General features: G+C 36.2%; 1 protein-coding gene across 1 annotated transcript; it reads right to left on the minus strand.

Moving 5' to 3' along the window:
* Window positions 1-13,943: 13,943 nt before the first annotated feature.
* On the minus strand, window positions 13,944-16,031 carry LOC143861463 (uncharacterized). The gene is made up of 4 exons (XM_077372393.1): window positions 14,810-16,031; window positions 14,457-14,699; window positions 14,191-14,267; window positions 13,944-14,135 (listed from the first exon to the last, which is right to left on the minus strand). The coding sequence occupies exons 1-4, from the start codon at window positions 16,029-16,031 to the stop codon at window positions 13,944-13,946; spliced, it is 1,734 nt and encodes a 577-aa protein (XP_077228508.1).
* Window positions 16,032-18,934: the final 2,903 nt, after the last annotated feature.

Genomic DNA, 18,934 nt, shown 5'->3' on the forward strand with positions numbered 1-18,934 from the left:
AAACACCTTTATTTTGAAAATCTCCAACAACTTTTACACTCGGATGATCCTAAGCTCTGGACCTGTCATGCTTGGGTGAAACCTCGTTTGAGGTTCCATCAAAGAAGCTGGACCAGGATGTCCATTGGATATGGGACTAAGACCATGTGGGTTGCCTTAATATGTTCCGCAAGATCAACGGTATTCTTGATCTCACATACACACTCCTATGTTCCCTTGTAAGACCCAAAATTAGCCTTTGACCATTGGTCTTAAAAGTGACTTCTTTGAGAAGTTATCGTTGTGAGTTGACTATAACTAAATCTGACTAGGCTGACATCTAACAATCAATATAATCGTGACCGTTAAGCATGTAGACCATTATGTGGGAACCCAAATTGTCCTGGTCCCATTCCAAAAGGTTGTATCATCTATAGGATAAACGACTATAAAAATCAACAATTTAGCTTTTATCGACAGAATAAAATATGAGGCTTGATGGATCAAGGTTTCTAGCCATCTTTCTTCTTCCTCTCGGTGAAAAGTCTTCAGCCACACAAGGTATCTTCATTCATGATTTGTATTCATGATTTGTAGGTTTTTTGCCATAAATGGGATTTCTATGGTTTGTGATTTAATGATTTGTAGGGTTTTCTTCCACAACATTTTCGCAAAAAAAGGGATTTGTGATTTCTATTGTTTGTGATTTCAAGGGTTTTTGTGGTTTCTATTGTTTGTGATTTCTGTGATTTCTATGGTTTGTAGAAATTTTGGATTTTTGTTGTATTATTCAGGAAATAAGGATTTGAGTAAGAGTTTTTGGTGTATTTCTAATGTGTTTTATGAAATGTGTTATCTGAAAAATTTGTTGCATGAGGAAACTGTGATGAACTAAACTAGAGTTAATTATCTGTAAAACCTTTTTGGTTGTTTTGACATTTGTTTATCTTTCAAAAAAATAAAAACGATGCTTTATATTTATGGCATGAACATGGTATCCATTTGAATTTTCTGTATAACGCGGTATTTTTGTATCATTCGAAAGTGGTGGGTGATCTAGTTTTACAACTCTACATTTCATTTTCTTGTTAGAATTAGTTTATGATATCATTTTCATTCTTGTTAGACTTTGTTTCTACATTTCACTTGCATTTTCAAGAAAGAATCTTGTAGATCTTCCTTATTCTTTCTTGTTTACAAGTTCTTAATAAAATAGAATGAGCAGTGAATTATTTTTCTTGTTCTGTTAAGGTACAAGTAATGGCTGATTCTTTGTCGCCAACTTCTAGGTTTCCTATGGAAGAAGTTGGTGCTCCGTCGCCAGGGTTTGTTGATGACGTTATGTCCCAATCTTGTAGGTTAACAATCAATGATGTAGATGAAAACGGGTTAATTCTGAATGATGAGGGGGAAGATTTAAATGATGTGAAAGACGAGGAGAGTGTAGAGAATAAGCCGTATGTCGACCGGGTGTTTGAAAGAAGTGAGGATGCCTATGACTCTTATAGCGCATATGGGTTCGGTAAAGGTTTTGGGATATGAAGATCAAGTACATTGAAGTCGACAAAAACACACGTAGTGATATCTAGGAAGTTTGTGTGTGACAAGCAGGGAAGGAAAGATTCTAAGGACAAGAGATTGACTGGTAGAGAGGTGAAAGAGCGTCGCACTGTCAGAGTGGGATGTGAAGCGAAGATGGTCATAAAAAAGATGAGAAATGGATAGTGTCAGTCTTTAAAGACAAACATTCCCATAAACTTACCTCTATACCTAGAAGAAGCATGCATCGTTCCCATAATCAGGTCCATAAGACAGAAACTTATAAGAATTTGATAGATTCTTTCCATGCTATGGGAATGCGGCCTTCTGGTGTTGTAAGGACAACTAATGTTCTATCGGATTGAGCACATGGTGTTCTCAAAGCAACCCAAGTGCATTCTCATTTGAAAGTAAAGAGTAAAAATAATATGGACCAAGACACTGTGATACTGGAAAACCGTCTCCAACAGAAATGAGCAGAAGACCCTGACTTCTTTTTTTTTGGAGTTGGACAAGGGGGGACATTGAGATTAATGTTCTGGGCTGATGCAAGGGCGAGAGATTCTTATGGGTCCTTCAGTGATGTTACTGTATTCGATGTGACATACAAGACTAATCAGTATTCGATGTGAAATACAAGACTAATCAGTATTCAATGCCATTCGCGCCATTTACAGGAGTCAATCATCATGGGCAATTTACCATTTTTGGATGTGCACTCCCAGCCGATGAGACTGAGGAGACATTCACGTGGTTATTTGAGCAGTGGCTGATATGCATGCATGGGAAAGCTCCAGGAGCTATCATTATAGACATGAACTTGGAGATGCAAAATGCAATTACGAATGTCTTCACAAATACTCGCCATCAGTTCTGTTTATGGCACATTTGGTAAGCATCTAGTTGAGAATCTTGCAGCCATGGGAGATCCAAAAGGTGATTTTCAGAGAGATTACGACCGTTGGTTCTACTCGAGTGGCATAATGAATGTGACGTGGAATGGGAAATGATGACAGAGAAGCATAATATTTGTGAGGGGGTTTTCTAGCTAAGATGTGGGAGTTGAGGACTCACTGGGTGCCGGCATATTGGAGAGGTACCTTCACTGCAGGCATGAAATCTAATCAGCGCAGTGAAAGCATGAACGCTTTCTTCGATGGTTTTATAAACCAAAAGACTTCTCTGCATGAATTTTTAGATCAATATGAGAAAGCGCTTGTTGATCATTGCAAGAAAGAAACAGAAGATGATTTCAAGTCAAAAAATTCAAAGGCTACAATGAGAATAAGTAACCCATCGGAGAAAGAGGCTAGAAAATACTACACCAACATAATTTTCAATCTATTCCAGGTCGAAGTGAATGGTAGTAGTAATTATTGAAGTAAGAAGATTAGTAAGAATGGTAGCGTGATAACATACAAGGTATTACACAAGGGTGAGGATTTTGATAAGACTAAAAGGCATATGATTGTGTACAGTGATGCTGAATGTGTAATTGCTTCTTGTAGTTGAGTGATGTTTGAGACTATCGGACTTTTATGCTGACATATCCTTTACATATTTGACGAGAAGCATTTAACTTGTATTCCTGAGCGTTACATTCTTAGGAGATGGACGATCGACGCAAGGTATCAAGTCTTGGGTAGAGTTCCTACAAGCGAAGGACGTAATGAAGGAGTAACTCCGTTTAGGAGGTGTTGCTATAAGGCAAAACAACAAAGATTGTTGGTGGGAATGTCTAGAAAATAGAATTCTGTAGAGTTGCTTCAAGGTGCGTAATCGCTTTCCTTAAGACAAATTTCGCCCCCACCAGTTGTGTGCAAAGGGGGTTCGCGAATTGCCTCCAAGATATAATGAAGCCTTGTAGGAAGATCCTACAAATGTTTGACGACGCATCTCACAAGTGGAATCTAACCCAAAATGCCCTTTTAAGAACTTCAAGCCTTAGAGAAATCACTAAAACTGTTTATGCAGAAAACAATCTTTTAGTGCACTGTTTTAATGAAAAACTTATCTTGAAAAACAAGAGAGTAGAAGATTGATAGAGAGAAATAAAAGTACCGCAATAACTATTTTTCTATCTCTGAAAAGACAGATTTCTGCTCCTTTTATAGAGCATTTGATGTTTATTCATTAAGAGAAGCATCCCTTTAAGACATCTCATGGATTGGTTTGAATAATGACCATTCGATCGCAACTCTTCATGATTCAAAGGTTTTTGAATCATTGACAAAGTGTCCCTTGAGTTTAAAAATCATCCATGACTGTTGGAAAGCAAAAGACATGAAAGAAGTTTGAAAAATGGATGTGAAAAGCCATGTCTATTTTCTCCCTATTTTCTCCCAACGGATATAATTTCGAACATCGGCGGTCGAACGGGCTACCGTGGTTGCCCGCCGACATGCTTCTGGACATTTTATTTTTTTCCGATCCAAAGAGCCACGGTTGACCAGGGCTACCGCGGTTGATCGGCCACACCTTTCTGGAAATTATTATTATTTGTTTCCAGTAACCAGTCCGAGGTCGACCGCAAACACTCGGTCGACCAACCCTGTTCGAAAAAAATTTAAAAAAAAAAAAACTGGTGAAAATTCATTCAATTTTCCAATACCACTTTGAAAATCTCTAAGAATCCCCCACCATTTTCAAAATAAAAATAACTTTCTCATTAGTCTTGGAAACCTTATGCATAAATGAAGGTATCTCTCGATTTGAACCTTCATTTAGTGAAAACACATCAAAGTTCACCAGAATTGCATAGTGGACGTATCTTTGAACTAGCTATTCTATTCGGCTAGCCGGACACATCTTCACACATAAAATTTTGTCTTTATAGGCAGTTTCTAAGAGCCGACACATGTATTGGCCTTGTGTCTATATCTTGGTTTCATGAGCGCTCTAGAGACTAGCCAAGTCTCATAGGAAGCGGCACCACTCCCACACTGACATAGGTAGACTTATTAAGAGTGTCTCTGTAACTAAAACACTTCAACACCATGTTATAAGTCTATTAAGAGCCCATTTGTTCAGCCTTACCCTTTTAAACATTACAAGTACCAAGCACTTTACCTTGGGATGAAAATAGTGAATATTATAGTGCTTGCAGTCACTCCATATGATGTACTTGGACTCATTGTACTCAAGACTTGATATTTATTCCAGTGTTGGGTCGAGGCTCCATCATTGGTGACTAATGGTTAATGGCTTTAACCCCATCCCTACTGATGTCTTACACATCAAATCTCTTGCAAGAGCTTTAGTCAAAGGATCAACCAAATTTTGGCTTGATCTGACATAATCAATAGTTACAACCCCATTGGTTAGTGTGGCCTGAACTTATCATTATAAACATGATTATATGCCCTTGATAGTGTGGCCTGACTATCACAATGAACATAAATCGATAGCATTGGTTTAGGCCATAAAGGAACTTCCAATATTGAATTCCTAAGCCATTCTGCCTCTTTACTACATGCAGCCAATGCTATAAACTCTGATTCCATAGTAAAAGTAGTTATGCATGTTTGTTTCTTAGAGGCCCAAGAGGTAGCTTCCCCACCAAGAGTGAAAATCCATCAACCGATTGACGTATGGTCTATACGCTCAGTTATCCAACTGGCATCAGTGCATCCTTCTATTACTGTTGAATACCCACTATAACATAAACCATATTTCATAGTCCTCTTTAAGTATTTAAATACTCTATATATTGCATTCCAATGTGCAAAACCAGGACTACTGGTAAACCTACTAAGTTTACCTACTGCAAATGCTATATCTGGTCTAGTACATGTCATAGCATACATGACACTACCAATAGCACTAGCATACTCTAGTTGGGAAATGATCCTACCATGATTAGGATATAGCCTCCCACTAGGATCAATAGGTGTTGAAGCAGGTGAACACTCAAAATGATTAAACCTTTTAAGTTCATTTTCTATGTAATGAGATTGGGTTAGAATCAAACCATTGTTATTCCTTATGATTCTTATTCCCAAGATGACATATGTTTCACCCATGTCTTTCATATCAAAGTTTTGAGACAAAAAATAATTTAATACTTTGTATATATTCAATATTTGTACTAAAAATTAACATGTCATCAACATATAGACATATTATAACACCTTTATTACCTTCAAATTTACTATAAATACATTTATCTGACTCTTGTATTCTATACTCATTTGACCCTAAAATTTTATCAAATCTTTCATGCCATTGCTTAGGGGCTTGCTTAAGGCCATATACAGATTTGATTAGTTTACAAACTTTATGCTCTTGTCCCGATAATATAAAACATTCTGGTTGTTCCATATATACTTCTTCATAGGGGTGCAAATTTTGGCTCGGGTTCGGCTCGAATCCTTAACGAGCCGAGTCGGCTGGCCAGGGTCGTTAATCTTAACGAGCCGAGCCCGAGCTAGGCTAGGCTCGGCTCGTATATAATTCCTTTTATTTAAAGACAAGAGGGGGGGTGAATCAGATAATAGTGGAGTGTCCATCACACACAAAAATTAAAAAGCACTTCATATAAAAGTTAAAACGCAAAGAGAGAAAGAGAGCACGTTACTTTTATGATGTTAACATTAGGGTTTCTCCCTATTTCTCCCTATTTTTTAGAAAAAAAGACTGAAAGAGGGTTTAAGAGAGAAAGAGAGAGAGAAAGAGAGATAGGGGAATCACCGCCGCCGGCCCTCTACCCGTGTTGTTTGTCCGACGATTTCTCCCTCACTCCGGCCATCTACTCATGCCTAACTCAAGCCTCAAACCCCCCTTTTCACCGAACCTTTGAAGAAGAAGAAGTATAAGAAAGGGTTTATTCTTTTTATATCTTCTCTTAGGTGATTTCTCTTGCAAACCCAAGCCTAGAAGAAGAAGAAGAAGATTTGAGGTTGGTTTTTTTGCTCTCTCTCTGATTTATTTTGCCATCTTTGTTTATTTTTTGTTGCATTTATGGTTGATTATTTTTGCTCTTTAGGTACAAGTTTTTGAATAGATCTAGGGTTGATTTTTTTTTTATGGGATTTTGATTTCAGTTTTACAGTTTTTTTTAGGGTATGAGTTTATACAGATCTATTTTTTTCATTTAGGGTATGAGTTTTTTCATTAACAAGCTCGTTAAGGCTCGTGAGCCGCTCGCGAGCCTGGCCGAGCCTGACCGAGCCAAGCCGAGCTCGAGCCTTGTTCGAGCCCGAGCCGAGCCCGAGCTTAGGTAGTGAGCTTAATGAGCCGAGCCGAGCTGGGCCAAGCTCAGCTTGGCTTGGCTCGCTTACACCCCTACTTCTTCATCCAATTCACCATTCAAGAATGCAGTTTTAACATCCATTTGGTGAATATAAAGTTTGTATATGTAAGCAAGAGCTATCAATACTCTAATGGTAGATATTCTAGCAACTGGAGCATAAGTATCAAAGTAATCAATACCGGGTTTTTGAGTAAACCCTTTGGCAACTAGTCTTGCCTTGAACTTTTCTATTGATCCATCTACTCTCATCTTCTTTTTGATGATCCATTTACAACCTATTGGTTTTGACACAGGTGGTAGGTCAACCAATATCTAAGTTTTATTTCCCATTATAGAATCCATTTCGTCATTAATAGTTTCTTTTCCAAAAAGCAGCATCTTGTAACTTTATGGCTTCTACATAGGTTTGAGGATCACTTTCTATGTTTAAGTCTAACATTATAGAAGTTCTGAGTTTTTCTCTTGACCCCAAAACCAGGACCAAAACTCATTTTCTTTTCTATTTCTTTTACTTCTTATTTCACTAGTTTCGCTAACTTCTTTTTGAAGTTATAGAGGGAGTTCCATGGAAGTACTAGTCTCAACTTCCTTTGGAATAGAAGTAAATCTATTTCAAAGAAAATAGCATCTCTAGACTCAATTATAGAATTTACCTCAAGAAAATCATTAGGTTCTATAACTAGAAACCTATAGGCCTTACTATGAATAGCATAACCTAATAAAATACACTCAATGCCCTTCTCTCCTAACTTTCTTAATTTAGGCTTAGGGACTTTAACTATGGCCCTACAACCCCAAACTTTAAGATAACTTAAGTTTGGTTTCCTTTTCTTCCATACTTCATAAGGGGTTATATTTGATTTCTTACTTGGAACTCTATTCAAGATGTGACAAGCTGTAAGTAAGGCTTCACCCCAAAAACTCTTGTTTAAACAAGAATTTACAAGCATTGCATTTATCATTTCAGTTAAAGTCCTATTCTTTCTTTCAGCTACTCCATTTTATTGTGGAGTATAAGGGGCAGTAGTCACATGAATAATGCTTTCCGATTCACAAAAATCAGGAAAGTAATATTCACCACCCCTATTGGACCTTAAGCACTTAATCTTTGATCCACATTGGTTTTCAACTTCAGTTTTATACACTTTAAACTTTTCTAAAACCTCATTTTTGTGACTAAGGAGATAATAAAAATAATACTTTGAATAGTTATCAATAAAAGTGACAAAGTACGTTTTACTGCCTCTAGTGGGGACATTATGTATATCACATACGTCACTATGAACTAGGTCTAACAAGTTATTTTTCCAATATACCTTAAGAAATGACTTTGTAATAATCTTAGTTTGCAAGCATATTTTACATTTTTCTACCAAGTCATGTTGATACTTAGGAATCAATTCTAATTTGACCATATCATCCATTTTCTTAGTATTAACATGTCCTAAGCGACTATGTCATAAAGATAATGAAGAGTCAACAACATAAGCAAAGGCATTCACTTTATTAATATTCAATTTGAACATTCCTTCACACATGTATCCCTTCCCAACAAAAGTACCACCTTTAGAAAGAATAAACTTGTCAAATTCAAACACGAGTTTGAAGCCATTCTTGTTAAGAATGCTTTCAGACACTAAATTCATTCTGACTTCTGTTACATGATAGACTTCGATTAGAGTGAGACATTTTCCAGATGTGAATTCAAGTTCCACCTTTCCTCTTCCTTTGATTTCTGCTGTCGACGAATTGGCCATGTAGAGCATACTTCCATCATCAATTATTTAATAAGATGAAAATAGATTACTGTCTTTGCAGACATGTCTTGTCGCACTTGAGTCAATTCACCAATCATTACCATCTTCAAGGACATTTGCCTTTGAAATCATAGCCACAAACTTTTCTTTGTCTATTGGTGCACTTGACTTCTTATCTTTAAGAAGTCGACACCCACTCTTGTAATTGCCAGGTTTGCCACAATTGAAACAAACCCCTTTCTTTTTATGTTCTCATTGAACTTCTTTTCGGGATTCTTGTTTCTCTTCGATTGCCTTTCAATTGTTGGTTCGAATCCTTGACATTTTCTACCAAATAGATTTTAGAGGATAGAGGTTCATTGTCTTCTTTGTTGTCTCTTATCTTTGACCCTTCCTCAATCCTGAGGCATTGAGCCGAATCTTCAAGATACATTTCCTCTTTCTTGTGGTTGAGACTTTTCTTAAAGTCTTTTCAAGTTGGTGGAAGTTTGTCAATTATCGAAGGTACAATGAAAGAATCATCAAGAAGAATTCCTTGCAAATGTATTTGACTCACTACATGTTGAACCTCATGCAATTGATCAATGACCGACCTATCATCTACCAAGCGGAAATTCAAGAAACGATTTACAGTGAATTTCTTACTACTTGCATCTTCCGCCATGTATTTGGCTTCAAGTGCAGTCCAAATCTCACTTGTCGATCCCATGCTTTGGTATTTGTCGAATAGTGTATCCGACATTGCGTGGAGAATGTGCCCTTTGCAAATGTAGTCGTCTTGTTCCCATTTCAACCTTGCATTAGCCTGCGCTAACGTCTCTTTTTCAACAGCCGCCGGCTTTAGAGTTTGTAAGCCCAATGATTCCCACCTTGGCATTAGCTTCTTGTTTTGATGATTCCATACACAAGTGATTTTATATTACTAATGTGTGTTTTGGTTGTCTAAGTTGTAGATCTCATTAGTGTGCAATCAAGGAAGCTTGGATCAAGGCATAGAAGCTAAATTGGAGTGATTTTGGTCTGCCTTAAAGCTAAGATGATTCAAGAAGCATGGTGGACTTGAATCCTTGAAGATATAGTGAAGATCAAATCTTTTTAGGTTGTACTCCTCACCTTTGTTTTAGAGATGTCAAAGGCACTCAACAATGTTTTAAAATGAACTTGAAAATCTATTTGAAAGCTTAGAAAAATATATTTGAAAACTTAGGATTAAAGCCCAAAGATCATGGCCCAAGACCCTGATTTTTTATAAGTAAAAATGAAATTTATACAGGGCCGGTCGACCGGGGTGTCCCTGGCGACCGCGAAAGCCGTGCTGGAAATCCAACACTTGGCTTTCAATAGCGGGCCGGTCGACCGGGGAGTCCCAAGCGACCGCGGATATGTTTCTGTTTCGACAGAAACAATCCAGCATAGTTGGGGCGGACCGCGATAGTATTTTGAGCCGAATTTTAAATCAAACAGGGAGACCTCGCCGGGCGACCGCCACTGGCTCGGTTGACCGCGACGGTTTGAAATTTGAAATTAAAAAGGTTTGCCCGATAGGGGCGGACGACCGTCGTGGCTCAGTTGACCGCGCCGGTCTAGCAAAAGAGCCGTTGGGGACTGCGAGGCTTGACTTTCTCAACCCAGATTATTACATTTTTACCCCCAAAGGGTCATACTTTCAAATGGGCTATATATACACTATCCAAACCTTTCTTAAACATCTTTTTGCAACATCTTGAACATCTTTAAGATCAAATCAAAGTTGTTTTTGTGCCTCTCTCATCTCTAAGCAAGGAAGTGGATTTAGTGTTTCCATCTTTAATGTTTGGTCAAGGATTTAAAAAAATGGCAAATGAAAGGAATATATAGAATAAAAATTAAATTACCTTTTTACTGGTTTCTTAACTTCTGTAACCTTTTCCATCCCTCCTCCAGTGTACCAATAGAAGAAATAATTATGTATAAACATGGTTGTAAATTGCTTCGGCACTCTGTGATAGTCAGTTTCATCTCCATGGACAGCCCCGGAGGAGGGATGTCGCATACACTTGACTTGACATTGTTGGGGATCCATTCAATGAAGTTCAGTTCTTGTTCAGCCATAGGCCCATAGCAGGGGTCATGCAGTCACGTATCATTATGGTAAAGATACATATGTAATTTCGTAAACGCAGTTCCTATACTGTATTCAAAGCAACCATTTTTTTGAAGATATTATATTCAGAGCAACCATATTTACATATAGACCATATTCAAAGCAACCATATTTACATATAGACCATATTTAAAACAACCATATTTACATACAAACAAAGTTCAATTTTAAAAAGATTCAAATTTAAGTTATTGTTTGTTCTGGAGATAAAGTTTCATTATATCAAAAAACACTGGTAAGTTCGTCATCCACCTTTGCCTCCACCTAATTTTGCATATCCTAAAATAAATTAGTTGGAAATAATAAATGATTTGTACAAATAAAAACTTAAAGACAAATAATAAGAATTAGGGAAAAAAAGTTACTTTCCATAAAAAAAGATTCGTAATCTTCATGTGCCATTGAGTTCATTTCAACTTTGATACCCTGGAATCCATCATTTGAAAATGATAAATCAATTTTAGGAGTCAATATTGCCAAAAAATAATATGAAAAAGTGGAAGTTTTAATGATTTGCAAGAAGAAATGGATGAGCTACAAACTAATACATCTTGTTATCCGGCAGAAGTGCAGCTATTTCTGTTGGAGTATTTTTGCACTCTTCATCATCTATTCCTTCAATGTCAACGCATGTGTATTGCCGTGAAGATTCACCCTTAACTTGTCTTTCCGAAATCCATATGATAAATGTATATGAGGTCACAAGCATTTCTCTACACGATTAATGAACTTGATACTGTCTGTTTCCTGAATGAGCAAGGAGACAAAGTATTTATAATTAATATTTTAAAAAATATATATATTGGGAAGTTATATTAAGTTCCAAACCTTCATTTTTTTCAGCTCATATGCTTCACAACCTAATATTTTTTCCACTTGTTTATCAAATACACTTATCCAAAATGTCCCAGTTTTATCTCCAATCTTTATCCTCAGTAAATATCTGTTGAAAGAAATCTTGTGAGCAAAATTATTATATTTTCAAATTCAAATAAAGTGTAAATGCTACCTACCGATTGGTAACCTCAAACTTTTTTGCGAAACAATGTTCATATTTTCTGCATTAATAAATTTTTCCAATTTCTTTTTGCAAACTGTGCATGTTGGATACCATGGATCTTGTCTATTGTTGATTTCTATAATCCAGGCGTGTACTTTGTAGAGTTGGACCTGAAGTAATGAGACAGCAGCTTATAGCCTAAAATGTAGACTTTGAATCATAATTTTTATACACAGTAATACTAACATTGTAAAGTTTATTGTAATACCTGTTTATCAAGCAATGTACCATTAATAATTGCATTGATGTTGGTTTGAGTAGAAGCCCTACGTATAGATGGTATTTGACTTCTTTGTTGTTCTTTGTGCATCTCATCTAACAGCGGATGAGTGCTTGCCCTGTTAGACAATATAGAGTTAGTTATAGTGTTTAAAGTATTTTTCTTCAAATCTAAGCAATATTTGAAAATGAATAAATAATATTAGCATTCTTTTAAGACTTTAGCTTCTTCTATTTCTGAATCTATCTGTATGATTGTATCTCCAGTCGTGCAAAGGGATGTTCCTATATTTCAAACGAACAAGAGAAGTATAAAAAATAAAGCTATTTGATATAGTAAAAAATATAAGCTTAAATATGGATAAAAATGCAATGACAAATACAAACACACACACACACACACACACACACACACATATAGGACATACATAATATTTACCTTGAAATTGTTGAACCTTAATAGACGTCATAATTACAACTGGATTTTCATCTACTTTCTCAGCTATAATTTCTCCTTCCTCAGTTGCCAATCCTCCCCACAACGTTAATTGCATCGGCAATGTGCTTCTACAATGATTAGAGAGATTAATAAATTTGATGAAATTAATATAAATAATGACACACATACCCTGAGTCAATGATCTAAAGTTGTCATCGAGTAGTTGTTGTCCCATATCTCTTCCAAGTTGTATTTAATGGTGGACCCATGATGACCACAATTATAATGATGTCTGTAGATATAAAAAATTGAAGCATATGTCAAATAATTTATTTAAATAATATCCTATTAAATATCTATGAATATGCTCACCTATATAATCATTCGTTCCATGATATTGCTCATCCATCTTCAATGGGACAAACTTATAGTTGACTGTCTCAGTAATTTGCTGTTCACTTTCAGCTTCTCTTACAATGGTGTGTTTGTTGAAAATAAATTTCTTACCAGACCCGGAATTGTAAGGAGCATTTGACATTTTCACCAAAGCATTTGAAATATAATATGTCCGCCCTATATGTAGCTTGTCGGCAAATAAATTTATAGCTTCGGTGAACAACGCAGCTCGGATTTGTGCACGCTTAAAAACTACCAGTAGAGAAAATGTAAGTATACAGAAATTAGTAATCATTTGTTTAGTGATAATAAAAAAATAAAAAATTGTAGAATAATAGAAGCTTATTACTTTTTATACCTTTTCATCCATTAAAGTTATATTCATGATAGATCCATATCCTTTTTCAGTGTCAAAGAATCGAATATGTCCTTTATGTAACACAGAGCATTTTAATGACCATTTGAAGTCCCCAGGACTCAAGCTTGCTACAGAGTCCTGATCAGCAAGAAGATTGCTTTTGTCCTTATCCATATTCAATATCTATTTGTATCACATTGGTAGTTTCTTCCAAATTAATACACTTACAATATAAATAAATTACATGAAATATGTGCGGGAAGAAAATTTACCTTGTAATACGTAATATATCAACCACGAGAAAGAATAACTCTATTGCTTCCACATACACATCATTTATAAAATATTTCTTTGTAAACAATATTTTTAGTATATGTGGATAGTCTTGATACGTCTTTTGTTGGCTTTACCAACACTATAGTTGTATGCTTTGATACGCCTCTAGATAACGTGTCATAGAGCTGGCCATGAGAAAAAATTGGCTCTGGTAAGTATACTCTGACATGCTGAATGGTTTAGCCCTGAGCTTTGTTTATCGTCATTGCAAATGCAAGCCGTATAGGAAACTGTTTTCGTTTAAATCGAAAAGGATAAGTTTCATCTTCAGCTGGACATAAAGGTATCCTGGGTAGCAAGACCTTTGTTTCCTTGTGGTTTCCAGAATAAATTTCAGCAAATATCACATTCGGCTTAAAGCTTAAGCATGCTAACTTTGTACCATTACAGAGTCCATTCTTTGGATCTAAGTTCCCCAATAACATAATTGGACAATATGTTTTCAATTCCAATTGTGTGGGGGCAATCAAATTGGAGTAAGTGAGTTGAGAAATTCTTCTGGGTAATAAGTATGTGTATCATCCACAGCAGTATCATAACTGTAGTATGTAACTGCATCACCTCTACAATTTCCAACAATATTTTTATTCAAATCATCAACATACTCATTCTTTGTGGTCAATATACCTCTTTCCGCAAGGTAATCACTACCCAATATCTGCCTATCCAAATCTGGAAAAAATGATGTCAATCAATTTCTTCTTATTATCTACGTTATCTTCGTACTTGATCAACATGTCAACTGGAATTTCGACAAGATTACCAGAAATTGTATCTTCATCACCGTTACCTATTCGTAATAAGTAATCGCTAAATTCAGAATCATTTTTTGCACGCATATTTTTGGTGAGTAGTAAAATTTTCATTTCCTTCCATAAATAAGATCTCACCAAACTTGAATTAACTGTTTCTTCCCTTGTGGCTCGTGGTACAACTGGAAGAACTTGTCAAAAATCGCCTCCGAAAACAATAACTTTACCACCGAATGGTAACAACGATTCCATAATATCTTGAAGCGCACGATCTAATGCCTCGACTGCATATTTCTTAGACATAGGTGCCTCATCCCATATAATTATGGCAGCTGCTGCCAATAATCTTGATGTACTACTCTGTTTAGGAATCCCACATACGGTATCGACTTTAACATCAATTGGTATTTTGAATCGCGAATGTGCAGTACGACCACCTGGAATAATAGAAGCCGCAACACCAGATGTAGCTGTGGCAATAGCAATGCGATCTAATGCTCTAATTTTTGCAAACAATGCTCTACATAAAAATGTTTTGCCCGTTCCACCAGGCCCATCAATAAAAAAATCCCATGCTTACGATCATTGATACGCTTCATTATTGTTTGAAAGGCACATTCTTGCTCAACGTTCAACTGCGAAATGGCCTCCACATCTTCAGGAGGAGTTATAATAGATTTTTCTTCAAGGATTTCTTTCAACAATGCAGCATCTGAATTGCATTCTCTCGATGGTTTCAGCAAATCATAAATTTTTAACGACTTTCCCATACTTTTGAGGATGGGATCTAGTTCATTTAATACATAAGAAACCTTTATGCTGGTACAATTATCTGGAATGATTCTCAAATCTTCGGCTATATGAGGTAACATTGCATCCCACAATAATCTGACATCGTTTGGTTCACAAAACACCAAAATTGTAGCAAACAATCTTCGTAGGGATGATGGCATCGCAAAAGTTGATGCCTCTTGCAAGCAAGAGGAAATGTCAGTGTAGTCCTCGAGAAGCCCGTTTTTCTGTGCTACCTCCCTAAATGTTGTGCATAAATGCTCGTTTACTATCAACAAGCTAGTAAAAGATGTAGCCCCACGAATGTGATTTAGTAGCAACCTTAGGTAATAAGTATCACTCTCAGATGGATTTGCAACCCGTATTCGTCCAATTGCTTCTTGGTTTTTTCTTCTGGTCCAGAAACGACCTGTTCCGTTCCAAACGTAATATTCAGGGAACTCACGATAAAGATATTTTCTAGTGTCTACATCTACAATATTCATATTAAAATATTCTGTCAACATAGTACGAGTAACATGCTCTTGTTGTAGAAGTTGCGGCAACTTCTGATTTTTCCAGTAAGTAACAAATTGTTGGTTTGGTAAATGAAGTTGTAAATTTATCACTGACGTATAGATCTTACATAAATCAAACCCATATATTCTCCAAATAGCTTCTGGGGGGGATACCCATCGAGCATTTTGGAAAGACTGTATTTCGTCAACCGTAGTTTCCACATTAGCTTGCATGACCTGCATTGCAACCCTATCATGTCCCTTGTATATGTATTTATACAAATACTTAACTGCTTTGATACTGGAACAGATTTCAACATTTATGTGGCAGTTATATCGCCTAAGCAGATAAGGATTATATGGGACAACCCATCGATTATCCAAGTATCTATTTCGGATATGCACTTGGCGACCATTGCATCTTCTACCATAAGTAGTGTAACCGTCTTCTGCCTGTGTGGTTGTCTCAGAGAATGACCATGGATAATGAAATTTGCAGTGGCCATCTACCATACACGGCGAAGTTGTTCTCAAATTTTCACACGGGCCATGCATCATGTGTTTGGTAACCCTTTCAAACAATATAGGTTCATTATCTTCATCTGGGAGTTCGGCGCACACAATTGTTTATACTCATCAGGATTTAATATTTTACTTCCTTTTTCCATTACAAGTAATAAATGAGCATGTGGCAATCCTCTCTTTTGAAATTCAATAACATGAACATGAGCTACTATACGACCAAATACATTTTTTCGAATAATTGTTTCTTGAGATCTTCGAGTTTTCCTCGAAATATTCTTGCTGTGAGATCAGGTCTATTGTAAGCTTGTTCTGTTGGTTTTAATTGCAACACTATCTCTTCCCATTCTGGATTACACGTCATTGTAAAAAAAAATCAGGTTTACCATAGCGTTGCACCAAAGCCATTGAATCTAAATACCTGCGTCTCATATCTCGAGGTCCTCAAATAAACGATGCTGGTAACATTATTCTTTTCCCTACTTTGCACCCATGCGTCTCCCCGGAGGCAACACTGTCCACAATACATTGATACAAATCTACACAAATGGTAGTTTGATGTGTGAAAAAAAATTAATCGTCCAGTCTCTACTTTTACGTACATATCAACTTCATATTGCTGAAATAATCGGCCACTGTGGATAACATTCCATTTATTACTATCTCTCATCTGGAACATAAAAGCATAATATTCTCGGCAAGTAACATCTTTTGTGTTGTCACTTCTACTGGTTGAGGTTGCGTAATGATTTTCCACATAGGATTAAAATTTATAATATTCTAAAGAATAACATTTAGTACCTGAAAAACTATTAAACATATATTTACCATTTTCATGGCATAATAATGTCTCGAATTCAGCAATATTCTCACGAGGGACACTTGATATACTATTGTTGATGTTCAATTGATTGGATCTCCTTATCCCTTTATGCCAGCCTGTTCTCCACGTGGGAACAGTAATGGGTATTGCAATGGGTCATAACACCCGAAGTAGGATTGAATTTTATAAGTATGACCAGACTGTGACTGAACAATAATATCCCTTGTCCGTAGGCCTTCATTATTAGTTCCCTCGACCCATATCGCTGCGACTTGTGATGCAGTAGGAGCATTATACACCCGTTGATCCATACCACAATCTTTCCTAGTGATGATGCTGCAGTCTTCTAGAGACCCATGATGTTTTAGACTCCTTAGAAATTGAGAATAAGGGTTCATTTCTAAAATTGATATAAGTTTATCAACAATTTCCAGAGAAAGATTAGGTATATGACGCAAACGATTATTGCTTTCGTATTCTGTATCATAAAAATATAACTGTAGAAATTTTGCACAGCCGTCAGTTGGCACCAATGGAAGAATGTAGTGGTGTAATTGCCCATGAATCTTGAAAGTATATGCACCTTTCTTCAAATTTGTAGTATTATTATCCACTTGCACACCCATTGAAGTGAAGGAAAAAAATACTATTATAACCGCGAATAAGCTTTTGAAAATCTTTACAATCTCTTCCTTCTCCAGTATACAATTGATAGAGCTCCTCCGGTATGTCATTAATATGCAAGGTGACCTTTCCATTCTGACAACACAATGTTGGGGGCTCACCTTGAAATCGCTTAGCTTTACAATAAGCACAATCGATATCTTGTTCTAGCTTGTGTAGGGTGACCAATTCTGAAATCGTATAGATATAAATTAGTCGTAGTTTTATTTCGTCATATTGTTATGTCATATATGAAGTACGAGCAAGAACAAGGGTTGTACATAGTTTATATATGTAGATGCAAACCTATCAGTACATTTTGGTTTCCCTCATCTAGGCTTTTATTTCTTCTGTATTCATCTCTCTTTTTTGCTCGCAACTCTTCCTTTTTTTCATGTGACAAGTTTGCATATCTCTCACGTCGTTTATTGCAACGATATTACCTCTCATTAGATGTTTCTTCATGAGAAGATAGCTTCTTTCCAAAATCTTTTGTCATATTGTTTTCTGTAATTATAACTCAGCAACAAATTTAACATAATAAAATTTTTTGATAAAACAAAAAGGTGGATACATTTAAAATATAAGTCTCCATAGTGCTTTTTTTTCATAAATTATCAAACAAACAATTTTGATTTACTCAAAATTTAGTGACAGAAATAAAAGAAGCAAATCTATATGAAGCAAGTTGAACAATGGCTATAAACATATTCTTTATCCTTTATGTACAATGGACACACATAATCCAATAACGCACATGTTCTTCGCTAGTACTTCAATGTGGGAACGAACTCGCTTCCTTTGTTCCTCTTCAGCTATTTGTAATGTCAATTCGTCGGAATGTATCAATTGGGCAAATATGGGTTGTAGGAATTTTCTTTTTAGCCAATAGCTATGGATGGGCCCTTTCTGGTGTTCAGCTCATCCCACAAGGGAGTTGATATTAAGATCTTCAACAACCATAGAAATGGACAGTACGAAACTTTTAATAGTATTCTCATTGCCATTGTGCATCACATCGACAGCATCTTGGATGGAAGGCCTTTTTATCAACATTATTGACCACAGGTTACAGTAAAAAAAACAAGATATGGAAATAAATCAGAACTTACAAACTACAAACAACTTGAGATGAAGCAAGAATATTGTAAATTATATATTTTTAGGTTATGCTGCTTGGAAATAGTTAGAATGTAATACGGGAATAGCATGTTATCCCCTGCTGTCTATATATCTGGACCCAGCCTTTTTTAATATCGAATAGTACTAATAAAAATGTAAACAGTCTAATCCCTCAGATTAATAGTTCAAAAAATGTAGAAAAGAAACAGAGGCTGTTAACAATGAAGAGACTTGGAAGTAATAATGAGCACATGCAGTTCTCGGAAAGACAAAATGAACAAGCGAG

Source organism: Tasmannia lanceolata, unplaced genomic scaffold (genome assembly GCF_043159265.1).
Source record: "Tasmannia lanceolata isolate RefF3 unplaced genomic scaffold, GAP_Taslan_0.1 ptg000037l, whole genome shotgun sequence".
Taxonomy (NCBI): Eukaryota; Viridiplantae; Streptophyta; class Magnoliopsida; order Canellales; family Winteraceae; genus Tasmannia; species Tasmannia lanceolata.